General features: G+C 60.1%; 2 protein-coding genes across 3 annotated transcripts; one reads left to right on the top strand and one right to left on the bottom strand.

Annotated features, from left to right (window-relative positions):
* Positions 1-1,118: 1,118 nt before the first annotated feature.
* Positions 1,119-11,919, top strand: KLC3 (kinesin light chain 3). 2 transcript variants are annotated; one of them, XM_056135841.1, is made up of 13 exons: positions 1,119-1,196; positions 7,704-7,939; positions 8,413-8,643; positions 9,619-9,685; positions 9,878-10,097; positions 10,246-10,333; positions 10,417-10,518; positions 10,700-10,873; positions 11,174-11,264; positions 11,350-11,390; positions 11,464-11,570; positions 11,660-11,723; positions 11,815-11,919. In XM_056135841.1, the coding sequence occupies exons 2-13, from the start codon at positions 7,712-7,714 to the stop codon at positions 11,884-11,886; spliced, it is 1,485 nt and encodes a 494-aa protein (XP_055991816.1). In that variant the 5' UTR covers positions 1,119-1,196; positions 7,704-7,711; the 3' UTR covers positions 11,887-11,919. The 2 variants fall into 2 exon arrangements, with proteins under 2 accessions (XP_055991816.1, XP_055991815.1); XM_056135840.1 differs by having other exon boundaries at positions 9,616-9,685.
* Positions 11,813-23,379, bottom strand: ERCC2 (ERCC excision repair 2, TFIIH core complex helicase subunit). Its single transcript, XM_056135839.1, has 22 exons — positions 23,303-23,379; positions 21,670-21,747; positions 21,531-21,593; positions 21,284-21,397; positions 20,262-20,378; positions 20,061-20,177; positions 19,532-19,655; positions 19,355-19,451; positions 19,115-19,248; positions 18,840-19,008; positions 18,112-18,230; positions 15,733-15,802; positions 15,587-15,656; positions 15,387-15,488; positions 14,464-14,527; positions 13,962-14,083; positions 13,074-13,166; positions 12,911-12,983; positions 12,747-12,817; positions 12,509-12,652; positions 12,268-12,411; positions 11,813-12,178 (listed from the first exon to the last, which is right to left on the bottom strand). The coding sequence occupies exons 1-22, from the start codon at positions 23,333-23,335 to the stop codon at positions 12,086-12,088; spliced, it is 2,211 nt and encodes a 736-aa protein (XP_055991814.1). The 5' UTR covers positions 23,336-23,379; the 3' UTR covers positions 11,813-12,085.

The raw sequence follows: 23,379 nt of genomic DNA, 5'->3' as shown, positions 1-23,379 counted from the left end.
CCTAAGATAATTTTTAAACACTCAAAAAGATTAATCTAGGTTTAAAAATTTGAATAAACCATACATTCATATTTAATGTAAAATGTCTTATCAAATTAAATTACTTTCAGGTCACAGATCACAGATCACAGATCATCCTGTTATTCGTCGATTGCCTCGAGCAGGCCCCAGTAACGTCTCCTTCATCCTAGCCCTGAGATTATATTCAAGGCTCTTTAGGAGAATGAGACCCATCATTGTTACTGGTATTTGGCATATTGGGTACGCCACGGGGAGTTTGCCAGACTCTGCCGTGTGGGCAGGCTACATTCGGTAGCCTGCCAGTTTGTCAAAGTAGGAATGAGATGTCATAATAAGATGTCGCGCGGCTGCAAATGCGGCCGCGCGGTTCCGGGAGCTGGTTTTTATAGTCTCAGAGTCTTGGCCACTGATGGGATTACACGGTGCCAGGGGGCCAGTTGGTGGGTGTGACCCCCGCCTACTGGAATTTGGAGGATCTGGGTGGAGGATGCTCGACTCCAATCCGAGTAGGCTTGGAGATCTCGGCCCCGAACCCACGTGGCTTTGTCTCTCTGCCGGTACCTTCAGGTGAGCGGAGAGTGGTCTCAGCATGGTGGTGGCTGGTCCTGGAGGTCTTCAGCTGCCGGGGCCCTGGCCAGGGCGGGGAGGAAAGCTCAACCCGCTCCCCTCCAAGGGCCCTGGCGAGGAATAGCCAGGTACGGGGGCAGGAGACTGCCACTTTCAGGTATTATGAAAAAAAAGTTGTCCAGCCTGGAAGGCCAGAGGGTTGTAGGAGGGGCTTTGAGCTCCTGGAGCACAGCTTGGGAGACAACCCCGCCAAAAAGAAGGGACCTATCCAAAGTCTCCCAGATTCCGACTCATCACGTCGGGCCGCACCGAGACCCCCGTTTCCACGTCTCAAGGGCGCTGGCATCGTCCTGGGATTGATTCAACGTGCCCTGAAGGTGCCCCGCTGGCTAAAGCCGGGGGGCTGGACTTTCCCGGGCGCCTGGCTGCGGGGCGGGGCCTCACCTGCTTGTGGGCGGGGCCCCACCTGCGGGGCGGGGGCCCGGCCGCGCCGCCCCTCGAAGGAGCCGCCCGCTGGGCGCCGCCGGGAACTTCGGGGCGTGCGAGCCGCGAGCGGACTCGGCGGGGCGCGGCGCAGCCGAGCGGTCCCGGGAGCCGGCGGAGACCAGGTGGGCGCCGGAAGCGCGAGGCGGGAGCCCTGGGGGCCGCGACGGTGGGGCGGGGGCAGGGGATGAGGGCTGGGCCCCGAGCACCCCTGGGTCCTCCGGCCCGGCGGATGGAGGCGGGCCGGGAGGCCCCTGGACACCCCCCTCTCCACCCCGGGGCTCCCCAGAGTCTGGAGGCCCAGCAGGGACCGCGCCCCCTCCCCGTGCGCAGGTAAACAGGAGCGGGGGACAGGGCGGGGCCTCAGGCCGGGGCCCTTGTGACGGCCCAGCTGGGACGCCAGGAGCGCGCCCGCGGGCTCTGGGTAGTTTGTGTTTGGGGGTCGGCTGACCCTCAGGGCGACCTTCTGCCGGCCTGTGTATGTATGTGTGTGAGATGGGGTGCTGGGGGCATTCAGAGGGGTGATGCCCGGGAGCTCGGGGGTGCGTCAGATGGAGCATGACAGCTCAGGTGTGTGTGTGCTGATGCAGAAGCCCAGGGGTGCGTGTGATTGCAATCGAGCTCCGCTGTGGGCGCGTGCAGGGACGGTCAGGCCCGCCCGTGCATATGTGTGTAGTCTGGTAGCTGCGTGCTTACTTCTGGGCCACAGGTGTCTGTGAAGCCACGGGTGCCACTCAGGTGTGTATGATGGAGACAGATCAGGTGTGTGTGTGTGTGTGTGTGTGTGTGTGTGTGTAGAGAGAGAGAGAGAGAAAGAGAGAGATACTGTGTAGACTGGCGGGGGGGGGGTGATCACTAACGGGGTCCCAGTGTTTGGGATATAAAGTTCAGGTGTGTGTGTGAGAGAGAGAGAGATACAGACAGATAGACAGAGAGATAGAAAGAGACATAGACAGAGAATATTTTTTGTTTGGGGGCCACACCCAGCGATGCTCAGGGTGTGTGTAGCCGAGTAGGTGTGTCTGCGCTGGCTCTGCACTCAGAAATTATTCCTGGCATGCTGGGGGACCATATGGGGTGCCAGAGATTGAACCTGGGTTGACTACAAGCAGGCAAACACCCTACTCACTGTACTATCACTCTAGCCCCAGCCTAATTTACTTTTTTTGTTTGTTTGTTTGGGGACCACCCAGAGATGCTCAGGGTTTACTCCTGGCTCTGCACTTAGGGATCACTCCTGGTGGGGCTCAGGAGACCATATGGGATACCGGGGATCAAACCTGGGTGCCCTTCCTGCTGTACTATTGGGGGGAGAGAGAGAGAGAGAGAGAGAGAGAGAGAGAGAGAGAGGAGAGAACGCGTGAGAGAGCACGAGAAAGCGAGAATGTTGGAGGTTCGTGGTCGTGTGTGCGTGTGTGCTTGGGGCAGGTGTGTGGAGTTGGGGTTGGCTGTGAGTCGGGGCATGGCTGTGAGGGTTCTCCTGTCCGGTTGGGTGAGAGTGAGCACCAGGCAGTGTGGCTGTGACCTGGGGACAGTGGCTGCTTGGGGGGGTGTCTGTCTGTCACCGTATACACCTGACTGGAGTGGCTGCTTGATGGGGGTGGGCTTTTGAGAGGGCTGCCCGTGTGTATTGGGAAACCGCTTGAGCGCTGAGGGGAATCGCTGTTCCTGTGGTGCAGGGGCGCGAGGCCACGCCAAGTGCATGCCTGATGGGGAGGCTGATGGATTTGGGGGATGGTATAACTTGATTGTGAGGCGGGAGATGATGTCGAGAGTGACGCAGCGGGAGAGACTGATTTATGAGCAGTGTAGGTGGGTGTAGGCGGGGGGCCTCTCATGCTCACTCCTTGCCCTCACTGGGCAAATGAACATCGTGGAGTAATTCCCTGTCCCCACCAGGACAGCCCTGAGGAAGGCTTAGAGATGGGTTGGCATCCTTTGGCTGTAAAGTTTTTTCTCTTTGTCTTGGGGGCGTCTGGGCTACAACTGGCAGTGCTCAAGGGCTATTTCTGACTGTGCATGGGAACGACCCCTGGTGGTGCTCAGGACACCATGCAGTGCTGGGGTCTGAACCTGGACAGGATGTATTAGAGTAAGGCGAGCACCTTACCCCCTGTACTGTCACTAGTCTATTTTTTTTAAGCTTTTTTTGCCACACCCAGCAATGTTTAGGGGTTCCTCCTGGCTCTGCACTCAGGAATTACGGGCAGTGCTCAGGGAACTGTATGGGATGCCGAGTATCGAACCTGGTAGGCTGCATGCAAGGCAAACGCCCTCCCCACTGTGCTATGGCTCTGGCCCCTGGGGTCTTATTTATTTATTTATTTATTTATTTTATTAGTGAAACACCATGAGGTACAGTTGTAGACTTACAAATTCTTGTGCTTGGGTTTCTGGGGTCTTATTTTGATGAAGGCACACATCTTGTGTTTTCGACATGGCGTGCTCACACCCGTCGTAACCCGAGTGGGGATTCTGAAACTGTTTCCTCTTGTCACCACGTTTTGCCCCAAAACTGTGGATCTGGGCGCATGCTGCCACAGACACCTCAGAATGCAGTTGATATTTGGTCATTGCCCCATTCAGAAGCTTTCGAGGGGGGCCACATTGTTTGAGCCCACACCCCCACATTCAGTGACTCAACCGCATGGTCACAAGGGGCTACAGTCTCATTTGAACGTGTTTCTTTTGTGATGTCATGGAGCGAGTCCAGGCCCTCAGACATGCCCACGTGTGCTCTGCCACTGAGCCACCACTTCCCTGGCCCTAAACAATAGCATGTACAGAGGGACCCAGACACGGGCCCTGCTCTCTCTCTCTCTCTCTCTCTCTCTCTCTCTCTCTCTCTCTCTCTCTCTCGCAGTCAGTGATTTGCACCACACCTGGGCGTCTCTGAGCATGAGGCTTTTTTTTTTTCCTTTTTGGGTCACACCCGGCGATGCTCAGGGGTTACTTCTGGCTCATGCACTCAGGAATTACTCCTGGTGGTGCTCAGGGGACCATATGGGATGCTGGGAATTGAACCCAGGTCAGCCACATGTAAGACAAATGCCCTACCTGCTGCACTATCACTCTAGCCCCGCATGAGGCATTTCTAAGTGGGGGATGCAGGTTTGGGTCATCCCTGCCAGTGCTCAGGGGCTATTTCTGGCTCTTTTGCACAGGAATCACCCCTTCTGGTGCTCAGGGGACCATGTGTGGTGCTGGGGATCAAACCGGGGTCTGCCACAGGCAAGGCAAGCGCCTTGACCCTTGAACTATCTCTGTTCATGAGCAGATTCTGCTGTACACGGGCCTGAGGGATGGGTATGGGCACCAGGGAACTCCCAGCCTTGGACCCTTCCCCCTTAAGCCCTTCCCACCCACCCCACACCCACCCCCAGTGGAGGAGCCTGAGCTTGGAGCTATTGTCCTGTCTGTGGTAGACACCACGTGGCCGTGTCTAAGCTGCTGCGACTGTGGGGGACTATCCAGCTGCTCCAGCTGTGGGTTGACTGATTTTGAGGAGGTCTGTGAGAATCCTGGGGGCTGGGAGTTTGCAAGAGGCCTGGGCACACATTACTATCGGCCTGTTTGAACATACATGGACAGGACCCATTTCTACAGATGGCCCAGGGGCCTGGCATCATCGCCATGCCAGGCTTTGCCCTCCCAGAGCCAAAGGCCCTGGGAGTTGGGGTGCAGCCCGGGAGGTGAGTGTGATTTGGGGACACCAGAGGTACCAGGGATCAAACCTGGGTCAGCCTTGGGCAAGGTAAATGCCCTACCTGCTGTACTGTTGTTCTGGCCCCTGGGTTCTCTAGTTTTGAAAATAGGGGTCACCTCCATCAGTACATGGGGACTATCATGGTCACAGCTGGTGGCGCTAGGAGAAGTTTGGTGCCAGAGATGGAAACTGGACACTCACACCGGCTGAACATGTGCCCGGCCACTTAAGTCATCCCACTGGACCCTTGAGTTGTTTGTGAGGGGCCAGGGTTGGGGCCACATCTGGCAGTGCTCAGGGGTCACTCCCTAGTGGTTTTGGGGGGATCCTTTGTGGTGAGGGTCATTCATCTAGGGTTGGCTGCATGCAAGATCAGTGCCTTTACCCCTCGACTCTCTCTCCAGCCCTGGAGTTGGTTTGTTTTTATTTTGTTTGGGGACCACACCTGGCAATGCTCAGGTAACTCCTGGCTCTGTGCTCAGAATTTTTTTTCCAGTTTTTTGAGCCACACCCAGTGATGTTCAGGGGTAACTCTTGGCTCTGTGCTCAGAAATTATTCCTGGCAGGGCTCAGGGGACCTTATGGGATGCTGGGGATCAAACCTGGGTCTGCCACGTGCAAGGCAAGTGCCCTACACACTGTACTATCACTCTAGCCTGAGTTGCATTTTTTTTGTATTTTTAATACACACAGACTGTATTTTAACAGTCTGTGTGTATTATTTCTGAGTATGTACTCTATATGGGCTGGAGCGATAGCACAGCGGGCAGGGCATTTGCTTTGCATGCAGCCGACCTGGTCGGCCCATTTCGATTCCTCCGCCCCTCTGGGAGAGCCCAGTAAGCTACCGAGAGTATCTTGCCCGCATGGCAAACCCTGGCAAGCTACCCGTGACGTATTCTATATGCCCAACACAGTAACAACAAATGGAGATGTTACTGGGCCTGCTCGAGCAAATCGATGAACAACGGGAGGACAGTGCAGTACTGTACTCAATATTGTAAGAAAGTGCTCTCTGTGTAAGTGAGTATGTCATATCTAAAAGACAGGATAAGGAGCTGGAGTGATAGTACAGTGGGTCGGCCACTTGCCTTGCATACGGCCGCTCCGGGTTCGATCCCCAGCATCTCATAGTCCACCAGGAGTGACCTGAGTGCAGAGCCAGACATAATCCCTGAGCATTGCCAGGTGTGAACCCAAACCCAAAAATAAATAAATAAAATAAGGGCTGGAGCGATAGCACAGTGGGTAGGACGTTTACCTTGCACACAGCCAACCCGGGTTCGATTCCCAGCATCCCATATGGTCCCCTGAGCACCTCCAGGGGTAATTTCTGAGTGCAGAGCCAGGAGTAACCCCTGTGCGTTGCCGGGTGTGACCCAAAAAGAAAAAAAATCATAAATGGTGGAATAGGAGCTGGAGAGATAGTACAGCAGGTAAGGCACTTGCCTTGCATGCAGCCAACCTGGGTTCAATCCGTGGCACCCAGATGGTCCCCCAAGTTCTATCCAAAGTAATCCCTGAGCTCAGAGCTGAGGTAACCCTGAGCAGCACTGGGTGTGCCCCGAACTGCCCCTCTGCAAAAAAAAGGGGGGGGATGGAGAAATAAAAGAAGACTGGGCGCTGTACTGCTCGGTGGGTTTATTTTCAAATTTTTTAAAAAATTATTTTATTTTTGAATCACCATAAGATACACAGTTACAAAGTTGTTCATGGTTGGGTTTCAGCCATATGATGCTCCAACACGCATCCCTTTACCGTGCATATTTCATGCCACCACCAGTGTCCCCAGTTTCTCTCCCAACTCCAGCCTACCCCTGTGGCAGACACCTCTCTGTCTCTCTGCAGGGTAGAGAGACTAAAGGCTGTCATGCATATTGCTCTGCCTCCCTTCAGACCCAGCTCTTGTCCAGAGCAATCTTTTCCAGCTCTCATCATCACGGTGGCCCTTCTCTGGTCTCACTGACCCCCTGTGACAAACTGCATGGGGGACTTTCTTAGGGAGGACTCCCCAACAGTGCTCAGGGGTTTGAGAACCACTCCATGTGATGCTCTGACCCCAGGTGGATCAGCACTAGCGTCCAGCTAATGCTGGGGGCCCCCAGGCCGATGCTGATAGAGATCAGGGTGTCCTGTGCCCCAGTGCCCAGGTGTCCCCCTGCCCCACCCCCCGCCCAGAGCAGTGGAAGGAGTCTATTAAAAGCCACTGTGTCTTTGGTGTCATCACCCTGTCACCTGAAGCCACAGCTCCGAGGCCCTCCCCACCCATTTCCCATCCGGCCCGAGACCCTCTGTTGTCTTGTGGCCTGTGTGGCACCCACGGACCACACCTGCCTCACGTGTCCCCACTCGCCCTGGGCTGGCCGGGCCTGCTTGCAGCAGAGGGCGGGGCCCCATTTCCCTGGGGGCTCTTGTCTGTCATCTGTCAGCCCTGGGACCGACCTATGGGCACCCCCCTGCACCCACCAGAGCTCCCCCCAACCCTGGGAGGATGCGTCTACCCCCCAGGCCCACTGCCCCTCGCCCCCTGCTCTGGCCCCGCCCCCCACCAGTGGTCCGACTGGTTCCCAGGAAAACACCCAGCACAGGAGTGAGCTCAGAGCTGCCACCCCCACACGCCCCGCCCTCCAGCCCAGCTCACCCAGGTTCTAGGTCAGGGAACCAGGGGTCCTGGGGTGCTGCGGACGGGCCAGGTGAGCTGCTTGGGGCAACTGTTGCCTCCTGTGGGGTCCTTTGAGCCAGCGGGGATGGGAGCAGCCAGCCATGCAGGGGACGGGTGGGGTGGGGTGTTGGCTTTCCCGTCTCCTTTTCAACTGCGGCGGCGGCAGCGGGGACAGCCGGAGGAGGGGGCTCCTGCCGCTTGGCATGAGCGTGGGCATTTCCTGTCATGATCCTGACACCCTGATGCCACCCTCCCCCACACCAGGAGCAGCCATGTCTGTGCAGGTGGCGGCCCCTGGGGCCCCTGAGCGCCTGAGCCCCGAGGAGCTGGTGCGCCAGACCCGGCAGGTGGTCCAGGGCCTGGAGGCACTGCGGGCTGAGCACCACGGCCTGGCAGGGCACCTGGCGGGCGCGCTGACGGGCGCGGAGCTGCTGGAGGAGAAGCAGCAGGTGCTGAGCCACTCGCTGGAGGCCATCGAGCTGGGGCTGGGTGAAGCCCAGGTAGGAGAGTCACCGGTCTCGGGGAGCGGGAATACCGGGAGGGAGCCTGTTGGGCAGAGATTGGGGTATCTGGGCATCACTGGCAATGCTTGTAGAGAACTGAGGGGACTTGGGGACTCCCTGGATGCCTGTGTGGGAACAGAGGGGTCCCTGGGTGCCTCAGCATCCCCAGAGCCAATCTTGGGCACCTCAAGAATTGGGACGGAGGGGCTGAAGCGATAGTACAGTGGGTAGGGTGTTTGCGTTGCATGCAGCCAACCCGGGTTCGATTCCCAGCATCCCATATGGTCCCCTGAACATTGCCAGGAGTAATTCCTGAGTGCAGAGCCAGGAGTAACCCCTTAGCATCGCCTGCTGTGACCCAAAAAGAAAAAAGAAAAAAGGAATTGGGGCAGCCCTGGAGAGAATGGGGGACCCTGGCTTGCCGTGCAGCCCCTTGGGGTGGCCAGTGATCTGTCCGCCCGGCCTCACAGGTGCTGCTGGCCCTCTCAGCCCACATGGGCGCACTGGAGGCCGAGAAGCAGCGGCTGCGGGCTCAGGCCCGGCGCCTGGCCCAGGAGAACGCGTGGTTGAGGGAGGAGCTGGAGGAGACTCAGCGGCGGCTGCAGGCCAGCGAGGAGGCTGTGGCACAGCTGGAGGAGGAGAAGAACCACCTGGTGTTCCTGAGCCAGCTGCAGCAATATGACCCACCCGCCGAGAGCCAGGTGTGTGTGGGGAGGGATTGTCCACTGCCCCTTTCAGGGATGCTTCAGCTTTTCCAGGGGCCAGAGATGGTACAAGGATTCAGGCTCTGTGCTCACAGCTGAGCCCGGTTCATTCCCTAGCTCCATGCCAGAGTCCCCAGTACTGCCAGAGGTGACCCCTGAGCACTACTGGGTGTGGCCCCAACTCCCTCCTGCCCCCAGTAGAAAACATCTTTCCCAGGGCTGGAGTGATAGCACAGTGGGCAGGGCGTTTGCCTTGCATATGGTCGACCCGGGTTCGATTCCTGGCATCCCATGTGGTCCCCCGGGCACCGCCAGGGGTAATTCCTGAGTGCAGGGCCAGGAGTAACCCCTGTGCATCAGCGGGTGTGACCCCCCCAAAAAATCTTTCCTAGGAAAAGGTTCCCTGAAACCCATTTTCACCTGAGAAATGCAAGACAGGCTGGCATTGGAGGAAACAATGTGGATTTGTGCGTGACTGAGTCTGAATTAACTGAGTCTGAATTAACTGAGTCTGAATTAACTGAGTCTGGTCATTACACGCTCATGAACCTTTTTTTTTGGCAGGGCGGGGTGGGTGGGGGAGTCACACCCAGCTGTGCTCAGGGCTTACTCCTGGCTCTGCACTCAGGGATCACTCCTGGCAGGACTCAGTGACCCATATATGGGTGCTGGGGATTGAACCCAGGTCGAATGCATTCAAGGCAAGCGCTCTCCCTACTGTGCTATCATTCCAGCCCATGCTCAGGAACCGCTGACCCTCGCCAGTTTTTGTGCCCCTCACCTCCAATCGTGGGAGCCCCTGTGGGTCACTGATAGTTTAAGAAGTGAGGTCCAAGACCAGAGACCCTTCAGAGGCCCTGATCTTGTGCAGACCCCCCACCCACCCAAGTCCTGTGAGCCCCCAGGCCCTCTCCAAGACCTCCATCACCCCTCAAACAAGTGACCCCCAGCCTCTCCCGTGCTCTGCAGCAGCCTGAGTCCCCCCCTCGCCGAGACAGCCTGGCCTCCCTGTTCCCCAACGAGGAAGAGGAGAGGAGAGGTAGGGGTTCGGAGAGGGGGAGGAGAGGTAGGGGTGCTGGGGGGTGGGGAGAGAGGAGTGGAGACATAGGGTGCGGAGTGGGGGGAGGAGAAATAGGGGTGTGGGGAGGAGAGGTAGGGGTGGGTGCGGGGCGGGGGTGATGGAGCTGAACCCCCATCCCAGTGTGTGCGCCTTCCTGGGGCGCCCCTGCAGGTCCCGAGGCGGCAGGGGCAGCAGCGGCCCAGCAGGGCGGCTACGAGATCCCCGCGCGTCTGCGCACACTGCACAACCTGGTGATCCAGTACGCGGGCCAGGGCCGCTACGAGGTGGCGGTGCCACTCTGCCGCCAGGCCCTCGAGGACCTGGAGCGGAGCTCGGGCCACAACCACCCGGACGTGGCCACCATGCTCAACATCCTGGCGCTGGTGTACCGGTGAGGGCCCGCGGGCCGCCGGCGGCAGGGGCGCAAGCTTAGGGAGGTGTGCCGAGGGGGTGGGACCCCCAGGGACCCCCATACCCTCCTCCCCACAGACCAGGCCTGGCCCAGTCAACCAGGTCCCCGCCCCCATCCGGCCTTGCAGGGACCAGAACAAATACAAAGAAGCCACAGACCTGCTCCACGATGCCCTGCAGATCCGGGAGCAGACGCTGGGCCCCGAGCACCCTGCCGTGAGTTGGGGGGCTCTGGGACAGGCAAAGGGTACTGAGGGCGGCCTGCCGCTGTCTGACACATGTCCCCCCACCCCCCGCAGGTGGCCGCCACCCTCAACAACCTGGCCGTGCTCTATGGGAAGCGGGGGCGCTACCGCGAGGCTGAGCCCCTATGCCAGCGTGCCCTGGAGATCCGGGAAAAGGTGCCCCCCTATCCCGTTTTGTGGGTTCCCCAAACCCCACCCCCAACCCGACCGCCTGACCAGGTCAGGGTGGGTCTTGGATCGCCGTCCCCGCTTTGGTCATGACCCTCCCCTCCGACAGTTCTGGCCGCCACCCCCCACCCCGAGCCCCCCCAGAACACTGGCATTTCGTGCCCCCCAGGTCTTGGGCGCCGAGCACCCGGACGTGGCCAAGCAGCTGAACAACCTGGCGCTGCTGTGCCAGAACCAGGGCAAGTTCGAGGCGGTGGAGCAGCACTACGCACGCGCGCTGAGCATCTACGAGGCCCTGGGTGGGCCCCACGACCCCAACGTGGCCAAGACCAAGAACAACCTGGTGAGGGCGCAGCCCACCCCGCCCAAGGGCGCGAAGTCCAGGAGCTAGAGAAGAGCAGGAAGCTGAGCCGGTGGCACCAGAGACACACTTAGATGTTTATTGGGAGGACCCCCCAGCCCCGCGAGCCCCCCATCTGGGTCTCTCCCTACAGCGTGATTTGAAAGGAGCCGGGGGTGGGAGGGCCAGCGTCCCCACTCCTGCAGAGGAGATGGAAGAGGCACAGAGGTGGTGTTGGGGGGCGGGGGCCCAGGCTGGGGGTCGGGCGCAAGGTCACCATGCCCCCCCCCACTTCTTCTGCAGGCGTCTGCCTACCTGAAACAGAACAAGTACCAGGAGGCAGAGGCGCTGTACAAGGAGATCCTGCGCCGGGAGGACCTGCCCGCCCCTCTGGGTGAGCCCCGCCCCCGCCCCGCCCCCCGCGCTTCTGTATCTCCCCTCCTCCCCGCAACGACCACCCCCTTTCTGTTGTTCCCCAGGGGCCCCCGCGACAGGCACAGCTGGTGTCACAGAGCAGCAGGTGAGGCAGGGCGGGATCGGGGAGCCGAGGGCTGGCGTACGGGGAGTGGGGGGCTGACTGGTGTCCCCCCCAGCCCCTGCGGCGGAGCAGCTCCTTCTCAAAGTTCCGAGAGTCCATCCGGCGCGGGAGCGAGAAGCTGGTGTCGCGACTGCGTGGTGAGGTGGCCGCAGGGGCCGGCGGGTGAGTGCCCTGTTGCAAGGGGGGGGGCGCCGCCCCGGACCCCTGGGGCTTGTGGGGGTCACACACCCAGGCCTCCCCCTGCATTGCAGGATGAAGCGCGCCATGTCGCTGGGCGTGCTGAACACGGACGCCCCGCAGGCTGCTGGCGCCCAGGTGAGGTGCCCCTGGGCTGGTTTGGCCGCTGAGGTGGGAGGGGGAGGGGGGCGGGCCGAGAGCGGGCAATTGACCCTCTCGTGGTCCCCAGTTTTCCAGCCGCCAACTGAGCGAGGCCTCTCGGACCCTCAGCGCCAGCACCCAGGACCTGGGCCCTCGCTGAAGTGCGCAGGACCACACACGGCGCTTCGGGAAGTGATGCGGGGGAAGGGACACGCGTGGCCTTCTGCCTCCCTCCCCACCTCCTGGGGAAGCCCTCCCACCCTGCCTGCTTCTCCCACCACAAAAGACCAATTAAAGGTGTCAGTGGGCAGCTGGGAGCGTGTGCTGGGTGGTCTTCGAGGTCCCGCCACTGGGGGGCGCTACAACTGCTGGGCGATCTGCTCCACCCTCCGGAGTGTCTCCTCCGACTGCAGCTGCTCCAGGCTGAGCAGGGACAGGCCCAGCTGGTCCTCCTGCCGAGGACACGGCAATGTTTGGGGGGAGGGGGGCAGGCCAGGGGAGGCAGAGACCATCCCGCAGACACGCGGACGGGGGCGCTTACCCGGTGGAAGGGCTGCGCCATCTGCCGCAGGAAGTACTTGGCCACCTGCACCCCCTCGTCCACTGTCAGGTTGAGGTTGGCATCGGTGAGATGCTCCTGGATCCAGCGGGGCAGTTTCCCTCGCTTGTCCGCGCGGGCGAACCGCTGGGAGTAGAAAAGCACGTGGGGAGGGAGTGAGGGGTCCCCTGCCCAGGTTCCGGCGTGCGGGAACAGGCAGGGCCCCCACCGCCGAGCCCCTCACCTTATCTGCGAAGACCATGAGCCCGTAGTCTGTCTTGCCCCGGATGGCGCGACCCACACACTGGGCTGCGTGGCGCATGGCGTCGAAGGTTAGGAAGTCATTCTCACGGATCTGAAACTGGTCCCGCAGGTACTCCAGCCGTGCCTGGAGAGGTCCGTGTGTGTTGGGTGGGGGGATAGCCCAGCCACGCCCCTCCCCCACCTTTCTGTGCCCAGTGATCCCATCCCCCACTACTTACCTTGAGAATGCGGCTCTGGGTGTAGACGTAGGGGACACCGAACATGATGACAGCCCGCCCGTAGTGGTGCACTGTGGGCAGAGAAGGCGGTGACGGGGCGGGGGTAGAGGGGTAGGCCAGGATGCTGGGGGGGTGGGGGAAGAGGGGGCAGGCCGGCAGCTCACCGAAGTCTATGCCCTCAGATACTTTGCCACGGGCCACGGAGAGCAGGATGGCCCCACGGCCATTCTCGCAGGCCTGGAGGGGACCCAAGATGTCAATCGCATCACCAGCCTTGGGCCGCGCCCTCCCCCATCCCGCTGCCCCTGCACCCGCGCATGTGCCCACCTCCTGGTACTTCTCCAGCGCCACGCTGGTCTCGGCTCCGTCCTGGGTCTCGATGAAAAGCAGCTTATTCCTCTGGATGTTTTCAAGAATGCCCTGGAGAGCGGAGGTGGGGGGGGGGGGGCACACACAAGAAGTAGTGCTAGTGATGCAGCCACCCATGTCACCCCAATTCGGCCTTAGAGCTCCCCAGCCCAACAAAGAGGGAGGGACGTGGAGCTGATCAGTCTCACCCTCTCAGGCAACCCTAACCAGTGCCCACCAGGCCCCACTTCCAGGAGGGCAGTGATTGGTAGAAAGATGGGGGGGGGGGCGGGCCGTTGACCACGCCCAGGTATGGGAGCAGGCGCGCACCGGCAGGGGGCGCTCTCCTCGGACCATGGCCATGGTGGCTGCCCAACACGCAGACCTCAGATCCCCCCGGCCGTGCAGCAGGAGTTGCAGGAGAATAATTTTAGTCCCGGCCCCCATCTTCCGCCCTGGGGTCAGCCGGGCTCACCCCTCTCCAGTGCTTGCTCTGACACCCCACCCCCGCACCACACCACTTCCCTGCATGAGTTGAGGGCACTCAGGAAACTGGGCAGTAGCCCCCCCCACCCAGTGCCCAGCTGGAGCCCCTTCCAGAAAGCCCCATGACCTCACACACACCTCCAGCAAAGGTCTTCAGCAGCTTTTCAGAACCTTCTACAAGCTTGTCAGCCCTGCTGCCCCGAATCCCCACACCAAGCCCCCTAGGTGCATAAGGGGGACCCCAAAAGAACAGCAAGAGGACCAGAAACCCAGAAGGTGGGGTGCCCCCCTCCCAGAGGTATAGAAGTCGCGAAGGTGTGCGGAGATGAGGGAGGGGCACCCTGTGCGGGGCCAGGGGACGGGCCCTGGTACGCAGCCTACCTGCTCGTACCAGGAGGCCACAGTGCTCTCCATGTACTGGTAGCTAGTGAAGAAGGCCACGATGCCGTCGGGGACCACGGCCGACATCTCCAGCAGGAGGTTCCCATAGTTCCGGATCACCGCTGGGTGGGGTGGGGGTGGGGTCAGGACTTTCTGTCTCACCTGTCTCGAACTTCACGTACTTCCTAAATTCCCTACTAAAGTTGAATCCACACAGCCTCCATTCCCCTTCTCGTCCTGGGGGGGGGACCATGGGCCTTTCACTCCCCTGTGGCAGGCCGAGTCACATGACCAGTCAAAGCTATAGTCAGAAGCCCGTGCAGAATTAGCCAGGAGGCCCCCACTTCCGGCAACAACATGCCCCAGGTTAGGGCCAGGACAGCCCCTGACACCCCTCCATAGCCCGCGCCCTGTTACTTGGAGTGGGTCATCACTGTGACCCCATGGTGACAACCACCCCCTCCAATAACCACTTGCCCCCCCCATGCCCTGGACAGCATACCGATGTCCTCGCGGGTCTCAAACTTGGAGCTGATGGCCACCTGGTCGTTGCCGCGGCCAATGATCTGGAGAGAGCCCAAGAGGTCACCCACCAAAAAGGCTCCAGCCACCCCCGGGGCGCAGTGCCCCCTCCCTCCAGCTTTTATAGATGGCATCTGGGAAGGGCCCCTCACCACCCTGTGAACCATGGCTCAGGGTCAGTGAGTGGCCTGGGCCACACTGCCACAAGGAACAGACTCTGACCAGAGCCTCACCAGAATTCCAGAAAATCGGGTCTTGCCACCTGCAACCTCCTCAAACGGGGTGTGGGGTGGCCCAGGAGCCCTGGCAATTCCAAGGCCACAGGAGACCCAGATGTTCCAGTTTGGCAAAAGCCACTCCAGCAGCCCACCTGCCTGGAGCAGGCAGCTCACACCTGCTTCAGTGGCCCGAGTTTATCACAAATCGACTCTTTAATGGCCACCATGTCCCTGAAGTCTGAAAATATTCCTTCTGTTTTTTTTTGTGGGGAGACGCTGGTGGGAATGGGTGGGATACAGCTATGTGGTGCGGGGAGGGAATCCAGGGTTCCCATAGGCAAAGTGACCCCAGCCCCATGAGTCATCGCCCCACCCCCCAAAGCTTCCACTCTAAAGCACATGGGCTGGCCGGCTGCAGAGGGGCTGGGATGGCACATGCACGGGGCCCACTTTCCAGAGTGACCCCAACCGGGATAATAGCCAGGCCTGAGGTTGGGTCAGGGTACAGCAAGGTGGGGGGACGACCACTTCCCAAAAGCCTGTCAGCTGCCCTCGAAGACAGAAAACTCTCCCAGTTTACAGAGGAGAGACCAGGAGGAGGATGAAGTCTTGAGCCAAGTTTGTGGGAGCTCAAGAGAGGAGGTGGGAACACCCCCAACCCCTCCCAGTGGCCCTGCACACGCACCATGGGGCACAGGCAGACCCGGGCCAGTGTCATGGTGAAGGTCGCCATGGTGACGGGATGAAAGTCCAAGATCTTGGGGTAAATGTCCAGGGGGGACAGCGTCTGAAACGGGGACAGCGGGCGAGGTCTCAGCAGGGCCCGGCGGGCACCAGCTGCCCTGGCAGGGGAGGGGAGCCCCGACGGGACGGTGGGAGCCTCACCCCAGAAGTGATGATGACTGACTGGAAACGTTCAAACACGGGCTTGATGGCCAGCGAGGCGTCCATGCAGCTGTGGGAGCAGAGGGGAGGGTGGGCACCAGGCAGGGTGCTGGACCCCGGGCGTATGTGTGGATAGCTGGCCTCACCTGAAGTGCAGGACCGGGTTGGCGATGGTGGGGGTCCTGTCATCAAAGGGCTCGATAATGATGGTGAAACCTGCGAGGGGGGGGCAGGAACATCCCAAAACCTTCCCCTTTAACACACCTGGTCGGCCACTGGCTCCCCACTGAAACCACAGCAGCTACCACCCAACACACACCACCCAATACGCCCCCCACCGCAGCACGCATGCCGCCTGGGGCTCCCCAGGGCTGGAACACCAAGCCCAGAGCCCCCAACTCTCCTCATCCCACCAATGGGATCCCCACGCCCATGCCTCAAGCCTCCTGCCACCCCCCCTTTCTAAGCCTGAATCCAAGCCAGAGGCCAGCTCCCCTCAAAGACCCCTTCCTTACTCATCCTCCACCTCAATGTGAGACCCCCCACCCCCGAGTCAGGTAACATCCCTCTTTTGCTCTGAAGAAGCTCCCCACAACTCCTCCCAGAGTTCAGAGGTTCGGGGGTGGGGGGTTCACCACCCCCAGCCCATCTCCCTGCTCTGCTTGAGGGCCTCCTGTCTGCCTCCAACACCACTGCATGGACCATTCCTTAGGCAGCTCCATTTGGTCATCAGGGGTCCTCAAAGACCCTCCTGGGGACCCCAGAACCAACACTTGGCCCCCCTGTGGGCAAGTTTCTGCATGGGCAGATCTGTCTCAAGAAAGCCTCTCCTCCCCTCCCTCCCCCCCCCCCTCTCCAAATTGATCCTTTTTCCTCCCCTACTCCTGGTGGGCTGGAGCGATAGCACAGCGGTAGGGCGTTCACCTTACAAGCGGCCAACATGGCCGACCCGAGTTCGATTCCTCCGCCCCTCTCAGAGAGCCCGGCAAGCTACCGAGAGTATCTCGCCCGCACGGCAGAGCCTGGCAAGCTACCCGTGACGTATTCGATATGCCAAACACAGTAACAACAAAGTCTCCAATGGAGACGTTACTGGGCCTGCTCAAGCAAATCGATGATCAACGGGAGGGTCTTTACCTTTACCTTTACTCCTGGTGGGGCTCAGGGGACCATATATGGGTGCCAGGGATCAAACCCAAACCCAGGTCAGCTGATACAGAGCAGGCGCCTTGCCACTGCACTAATCCTGCAGCCCTGGAGTTTGCTACTTCTCTTCCGCTGAAAACAGACAGCCCCAGAGACCAGAACCGGGCAAATGTGCAAACCCACGACCCTGCTCACTTTCACTTAGTGGGGGGAAAAAAAAAAGTCACACATCCTCAGGGTCCGGTCCCATGCAGTAGACATGGCGGGCACTGAGACAATTCTAGCTTGGCTATCACAGTTCAGTGGTGGGGACACTGGGATAGGAGAGGGGAGCCCAGCCGGGGAGTCAGAAGGGGCTGCCTGAAGGAGGTGGCAGTGCTCCAAGAACTGAAGGATAAGGAGGAGGAAGTTGTGAAGGGTGTTCTGAGAGTGACTGGGGTGGCGGAGGGGGAGCAAGGGACACCCCAGGACAGCAGAGGAAGGACAAGGTGGACCAGAGGGATGGAGGAAGAAAGGTGTTTCTAGCCGCCCTTGCAGCAGGAAGGCCTGGGCCAGGGATGGGGTGGGGGGAGATGGGGGAGGGGCAGAGGGCAGGATTTTGTCGTCCTGCGGCTTCGGCCAAGCCTGACCTGGTTTCCTGGATAGAAAAGCGATCCCCAGGGACCAGCCTAGGCCCTGGGCCAGCTTCGAGCCAAGGAGGGAACAAGGAAATCCTGATGGGCCGCAGGGGAGTGGCTCACGGGGCGGGAGTCGGGGTTCCACCCCAGCTCCTTGGTCCCAGGAGTACACTTGGTGGAGCCCTGCTGGTCCCCCACAGCTCTGCATTGCCAGGCCCATGCAGCTGGGGCTCAGGATGGCCAGACGGCCCCCAGAACCCCTGAGCACTGTGCGGGGGGGGGCACCACCCAATTAGAACAACAGTCCTCCCGTTGTTCATCGATTTGCTCGAGCGGGCCCAGTAACGTCTCCATTGGAGACTTTGTTGTTACTGTGTCTGGCATATCGAATACGTCATGGGGAGCTTGCCAGGCTCTGACGTGCGGGCGAGATACTCTCGGTAGCTTGCCGGGCTCTCCGAGAGGGGCGGAGGAATCGAACTCGGGTCGGCCATGTTGGCCCCTCCAGGCCATCTCCCCTCTCCTGGGCAAGTCGGAAATCTGAGTCTCCTTCTTCACCCCTCCCCCCACACTGTGCACACCCCAGAACCCCAGGCTGACCAAAAAGCAAACCTGAGCCTCGTGCACTCACACGGATACATCAAGGGCTCCCCACCACCCAAGCTCCGGGGCCGCCCCTAAGAGCCTGGGGGTTCCCTGGCCCGCACATTGCGCCCAGACCCCCGCATGGGGTCTCCTGCTGCCAGGCTCGGGCCAGCTCACCCTTGGCGTAGGTGCTGACCAGGGTGGCGAAGTTGGCGAGGAGAGTGAGTGGGGAGAAGTCCGCCAGGTCAGCGATCTCCAGCGTGTGCAGCAGGGAACGGAGGCGCTCAGCACAGAATCTGGGGGGGGGGGAGATGGGGGGGGTGGAGGAAAGGAGGCTGAAGATGGCCCAGCAGCACCCTGCTCCACCAGACCCAGCAGGTGCCTCCTGTCTTTTTTTTTTGCTTTTTGGGTCACACCTGGCAACTTGGGTTACTTCTGGCTCTGCACTCAGGAATTACTCCTGGCGGTGCTCAGGGGACCATATGGAATGCTGGGAATCGAACCCGGGTAGGCCACATGCAAGGCAAACGCCCTACCCGCTGTGCTATCTCTCCAGCCCCGGTGCCTCCTGTCTTGGCTGTTGGGGTGTCAAACTCCCTGAGGCCGGTTATTCGGAAAGATTGTCTCACTTGCGTCGCCCCTGGCCCTCACTGCGGCTCTGACCAGGGCCCAGGAGACAGACCAAAGGGCCCCAGCATTTGCTCTGCAAGCAGAAACTCTGGGTGTGACATCCCCAGTCTCCCACGGGCCTGTAAGCCCGGCCGGAAGTGAGAGTCCCCGCCCCCAAATCTCTGATCTGGCGTCGCATGCCACTGCCCGAGTGCGGGCACCCAGGCTCGGCGCCCGGGCCCTGTCCATCGCTCACTCACGCCCCCGGGATGACGGCGCCTCCCGGGCGGGCCCACCTGAGGGGCTTGCGCTGGATGCACACGCGCTGCGCCAGGCTGCTCAGGAAGGCGGGCGGGCTCTCCTGCACCACGTGCTGCACGCGCAGCCGCCACTTAACGAACTCGAGCAGGCGCCGCAGGAAGCCCAGGAAGTGCTCGGCCGTGCGGATAGAGCCGGGCACGGCTTCTGCGGAGAGAGCACGGGGGCGAGGGGGTGGGCATCAGCATCGCGGGCGGTGGCAGGCAAACCGCTGGGCGCCGCGGGCAGGCCAAGGCAGGGCGGCGGGGCTCACCCTGCAGCACCTCGTCGGGCAGCACGGGGTTGGCCAGGTGGGCGTCGGTCTCGCGGGCCACGCTGGCCTCCCGCAGCCCCTCCACCAGGCGCCGGTACTCCTCCCGCAGCCGCTTCTCGTCCGTCTCTTTGATCCTGCGGGAACGCGGGGTTGGGAAGAGTGCAGGGACTCCTGCGGCACGCAGGGTTTCCCTAGGGCCAGTCTGGCCGGGTGGGGGTGGCACCGCCGCCCTGGTCACACCTGAGCACCGTCTTCTGCAACGTCTCCAGGTTGCCCTGGCAGCGGTCGAGGGTCCGGCGGGTGATGTTGACGCTCATGGAGTCGATGCAGACATTATCTGCGGGGGAGGGGGGAGACTCGGTCGGGCTGCCAATGGGGCTGGCACCGCCTTCCCACCCATCCTGGCCCCCTCCTCACCGATGTTGTGAGCCTCATCGAAGACCACCACAGCCTTGCGGGCCAGCTCCTTGGACACCAGGTCTGCGATCTTGGGGTCCAGGAGGTAATGGTAACTGTACACCACCACGTTGGCATGCAGGATCTGGGCGGGCAGGACAGTGTGACCCCCGCTGCTCTGTCCTGGCCCACCTCACTTCGTGTGGGTTCACAAAGGTGAGGTGAGATGGACACAGGTGGGTGGACAGACTGGGGGTAAGGCACCACGGACTGGGATAAGGCACTGACGTCAATCAGCAAAGACACACACCAGGCGCAGGCCAGTTGGAAAGAGGGACGGAGACAAACACGGACCACTTGAGATGCACATGGATACAAGTGTGGACCAATCAGAGAGACGGATACAAGTGCGGGCCAATAGGAAAGATGAACAGATAGAGGTGGGGACCAGTAAGATAAAACAGGCACAGGTGCGAACCAATAGAAGAGGCGGGTGGACAGGCGAGATGGACAGAGAGTAACCATGTAGTGCCACCCACCCGTTCCTCACCGAGTAGCGGGCAAGGAAATATGGGCACCAGCCGTGGCGCTGCCCCAGGGCCTTCAGGTCATCCAGGTTGTAGATGCCAGCAGGGAGGGGCACCTGACGCCCATGGGCATCAAACTCCTACGTGGGATGGGGGAGCACGGGGTCAGAGGGGGTGGGCGCGAGTGCATCTGCCCTCTCTCCACCCACTTGCTCCGCGGGCACCTCGAAGAAGCGGCAGTGGGGCAGGCTGGAGTCCTGCTGGTACTGGGCACGCACGTAGGACGCCGTGAGGCTGTGGCACTTGCCATCCACGTCCTTCCCGAAGCGGAGGGGGGTCACCTGGGGGAGAAGGCGCGGGCCATCTCAGGGACATCTCAGGACCCAGACAGGCTGAACCCGGCACCCGGGGCTCTGAACCACACTTGGCGAATGGGAATCTTCCTGCCCCACCTGGGGGAGACTGGGACATCTGGAACACGGGAACCTCAGTCCACTTTATTCCTGAATAGGGTCTTACTTCAAGAGCCAAGAGTGGTCCAGGGACTGGCCAGAGAGCTCATCAGAGGAGCAAATGCTTTAAATGTGGGATCAGGGCCTGAGTGAGAGTACAGCAAGCAGGGCGCTTGCCTTGCAGGTGGCCAACCCAGGGGCCATCTCCAGCATCCCATGGGGTCTCCTGAGCCTTAGGAGTGATTCCTGAGCACAGAGCTAGGAGTAAGTCCTGAGAACCACTGGGTGTGACCCCAAAACCAAAATAAATAAGTAGGGGCTAGAGCCATAGTAGCAGGTAGGGTGTTTGCCTTGCACACGGTCGACCCACGTTCGATTCCCAGCATCCCATATGGTCCCCTGAGCACCGCCAGGAGTAATTCCTGAGCATTGCGGAGTGTGACCCAAAAAGCAAAAAAATAAATAAAAATAAAAACATATAAACAAGTAAATGAGGATCAGGTTTGATCCCCAGCACCATTTGGTCCCCCAGTCACTCCCAGGCACAGTCAGGGACTGCATCCCTGGTCTCTCTGGAAGAACGGCCCTTTGAACCTTCCCCAGGCTGGGGTGGAGTAGGAAGACTCCCTGGAAGATGTGTCCTTGCCTGGGTGAAGAATAGAGCCAGCATGTGAGAGCTAAGACGGGAACTCTGCATGATCCTGCAGACCAGACCCCCCAGGACTCCTGGACTCATGCTGGGGGAAGGAGCTCTTCCACCCTGGGGGCTGGGGCTCCAAGGAGACGGGGCTCACCTCAGGATGAATACACAGGTTCTTGCGGGAGCTCAGCGCCAGCCCTAAAAATGGCAGCTTCTCGCCCTCCTGCTTCTCATAAAAGTTGATCAACTTGCGCAGTTCTTCAATCACCTGTTCCCAGGAGGAGTTGAATTGGGCCCAGAGCCCTGCCAAGGTCCCCAAGATCCCCCACGCGATAATGGCAAGCACGGGAGGGATGAATTCCGGGGAAAAGGGAGCAGCTCTCGGAGGGGGCCCAGCTCACCTTCTCGATCTCGGGCACAGTTCTTGAGCAGTAGATGAGCTTTGTCACCTCCAGCGGATATGCCTGCAGCCAACAACTGGTTCAGTATTCTTCCTCCCCAGACCGGCCTCCTCCCGGCCTGGCCAGGCCTGCCACTCACCCTCTGGTAAGCCATGATCAGGGCCAGCAGAGACACAGTCTTCCCAGTGCCCGAGGGCATCTCCAGGACTCCATGGCCCTATGTGGTACAGGTGAGATGAGACCCGGACTCTCAGACCCCCAGGGTCCAGGTCCTGGGGATGCACCCCCTGACCCCCAGATGGAATAGAGGAACAACACGATTGTTTATTCTGGGCTCCAGGGGTCGTGTGTTTGAATCCCCCTCCCACCCACACCCCTTCTTTGTTGAATGGTTTTCAGTAAGTGCACCACTGCTCTGGGCTGGAGCACAGCGGGGAGGGTGGCCAACCCGGGTTCAATTCCTCCGTCCCTCTCGGAGAGCCCAGCAAGCTACCAAGAGTATCCCACCCGCACGGCAGAGCCTGGCAAGCTCCCTGTGGCGTATTCAATATGCCAAAGACAGTACAACAAGTCTCACAATGGAGACGTTACTGATGCCCGCTCGAGCAAATCAACGAAGAGCTGGAGAACAGTGCTACAGTGCCCCACTGCTCCGGCCTTAGCCAAGGCTCCATCACTCTGGGCCTGGTGTCCTCATGTCTGAAATGGGCCTAATCCCTATTCCCAGCAAAGGTCAAGGAGCTTAACAAAGCAAGTATAGTGAGGACAGAACCTGACACCTAGCAAGCCCATAGTTGTTTGCTTGTGGGCCATACCCAGAGGTGCTCAGGACTGACTCCTGGCTCTGTGCTCTGGGAACTATCTGGGGTACTGGGGATCAAACCAGGATCAACCGCTGGCAAGGCAAATGCCCTACCGATGCACTATCCTTTCCAGCCCAAGTCCTTATCCTTTTAACTTTGAAAAAAAAAATAGCAAAAGAGTTTGGGGGAGGCTGGAGCAATAGCACAGCAGGTAGGGCATTTGCCTTGCACGCGGCCAACCCAGGTTCAATTCCCAGCATCCCATATGTTCCCCCGAACACCACCAGGAGTAATTCCTGAGTGCATGAGCCAGGAGTAACCCCTATGCAGCACTGGGTGTGACACAAAAAGAAAAAAAAAAAAAAGAGTTTGGGGGATGATCTGGAAAGCTGGTATGCAGGTTCTACATGTTGGGGGGACCCTGGTTCTAGCACCTACACCCAAGGTTACACACACACACACACACACACACACACAGAGAGAGAAAAATGTGGCCAAGATCACAACATTTTATCAAACTCTGACACTTGAGGCCAGAAATAATTGAAAGTGAGATGAAGCGGCCTGGGCATTATAAAATGCTCAGCAGCAGAACCGCCGACTGGATGCCAACAGCACCTATGCCAACCGCGAATGTTTCTAAAAATTGCTCAAAGTTCGCTGTGGGAGGGGGGTGAGGGGTAACCTCGCCCCCTGGCCCTCACTGAGTCAGGCAGCCAGCAAACCCCCTCCTCACTGCTCTGCCGGAACGGGAATGGGGGTCTAAGCGATGCACCCCAGAGGCACTCTTGCTGTGCACCCGGGGTCCCAACTCCACAACCCCCGTTTCCAAAACCCAGGGCAGCTCAGCTCAAACTTCCGCGGCGCCCGGGAGGAAACCCGAGAGTTTCCGAAGGCCAGTAGTCGCTGGGCGGGGCAGCCCCAGGGGGATGGGGGCAGCGGGATGCGGGGCGACGAGGGGGCGCCCACCTTGGCGTCCAGCGTGCGCTTCAGCTCCAGCATGTAGGAGAACTGCTCGGGGTAGATGTAGTCGTACGGGAAGTAAA

The sequence above is a fragment of the Sorex fumeus genome, unplaced genomic scaffold (assembly GCF_029834395.1).
Source record: "Sorex fumeus unplaced genomic scaffold, SorFum_2.1 ptg000122l, whole genome shotgun sequence".
Taxonomy (NCBI): domain Eukaryota; kingdom Metazoa; phylum Chordata; class Mammalia; order Eulipotyphla; family Soricidae; genus Sorex; species Sorex fumeus.
This window is presented reverse-complemented; position numbering and strand designations above follow the sequence as displayed.

Excerpts from the sequence above, each read along its gene's own strand:
- KLC3 (XM_056135840.1), top strand. The coding sequence starts at position 7,712 with ATGTCTGTGCAGGTGGCGGCCCCTGGGGCCCCTGAGCGCCTGAGCCCC. Across the intron at positions 10,098-10,245 it reads ATCCTGGCGCTGGTGTACCG|GGACCAGAACAAATACAAAG; the intron begins GTGAGGGCCCGC and ends CCGGCCTTGCAG. Across the intron at positions 11,571-11,659 it reads GTGGCCGCAGGGGCCGGCGG|GATGAAGCGCGCCATGTCGC; the intron begins GTGAGTGCCCTG and ends CCTGCATTGCAG.
- ERCC2 (XM_056135839.1), bottom strand. The coding sequence starts at position 23,335 with ATGCTGGAGCTGAAGCGCACGCTGGACGCCAAG. Across the intron at positions 18,231-18,839 it reads ATCCAGCGCAAGCCCCTCAG|ATTCTGTGCTGAGCGCCTCC; the intron begins GTGGGCCCGCCC and ends CCCCCCCCCCAG. Across the intron at positions 15,803-18,111 it reads GGTCAGCACCTACGCCAAGG|GTTTCACCATCATTATCGAG; the intron begins GTGAGCTGGCCC and ends CCCCCCTCGCAG.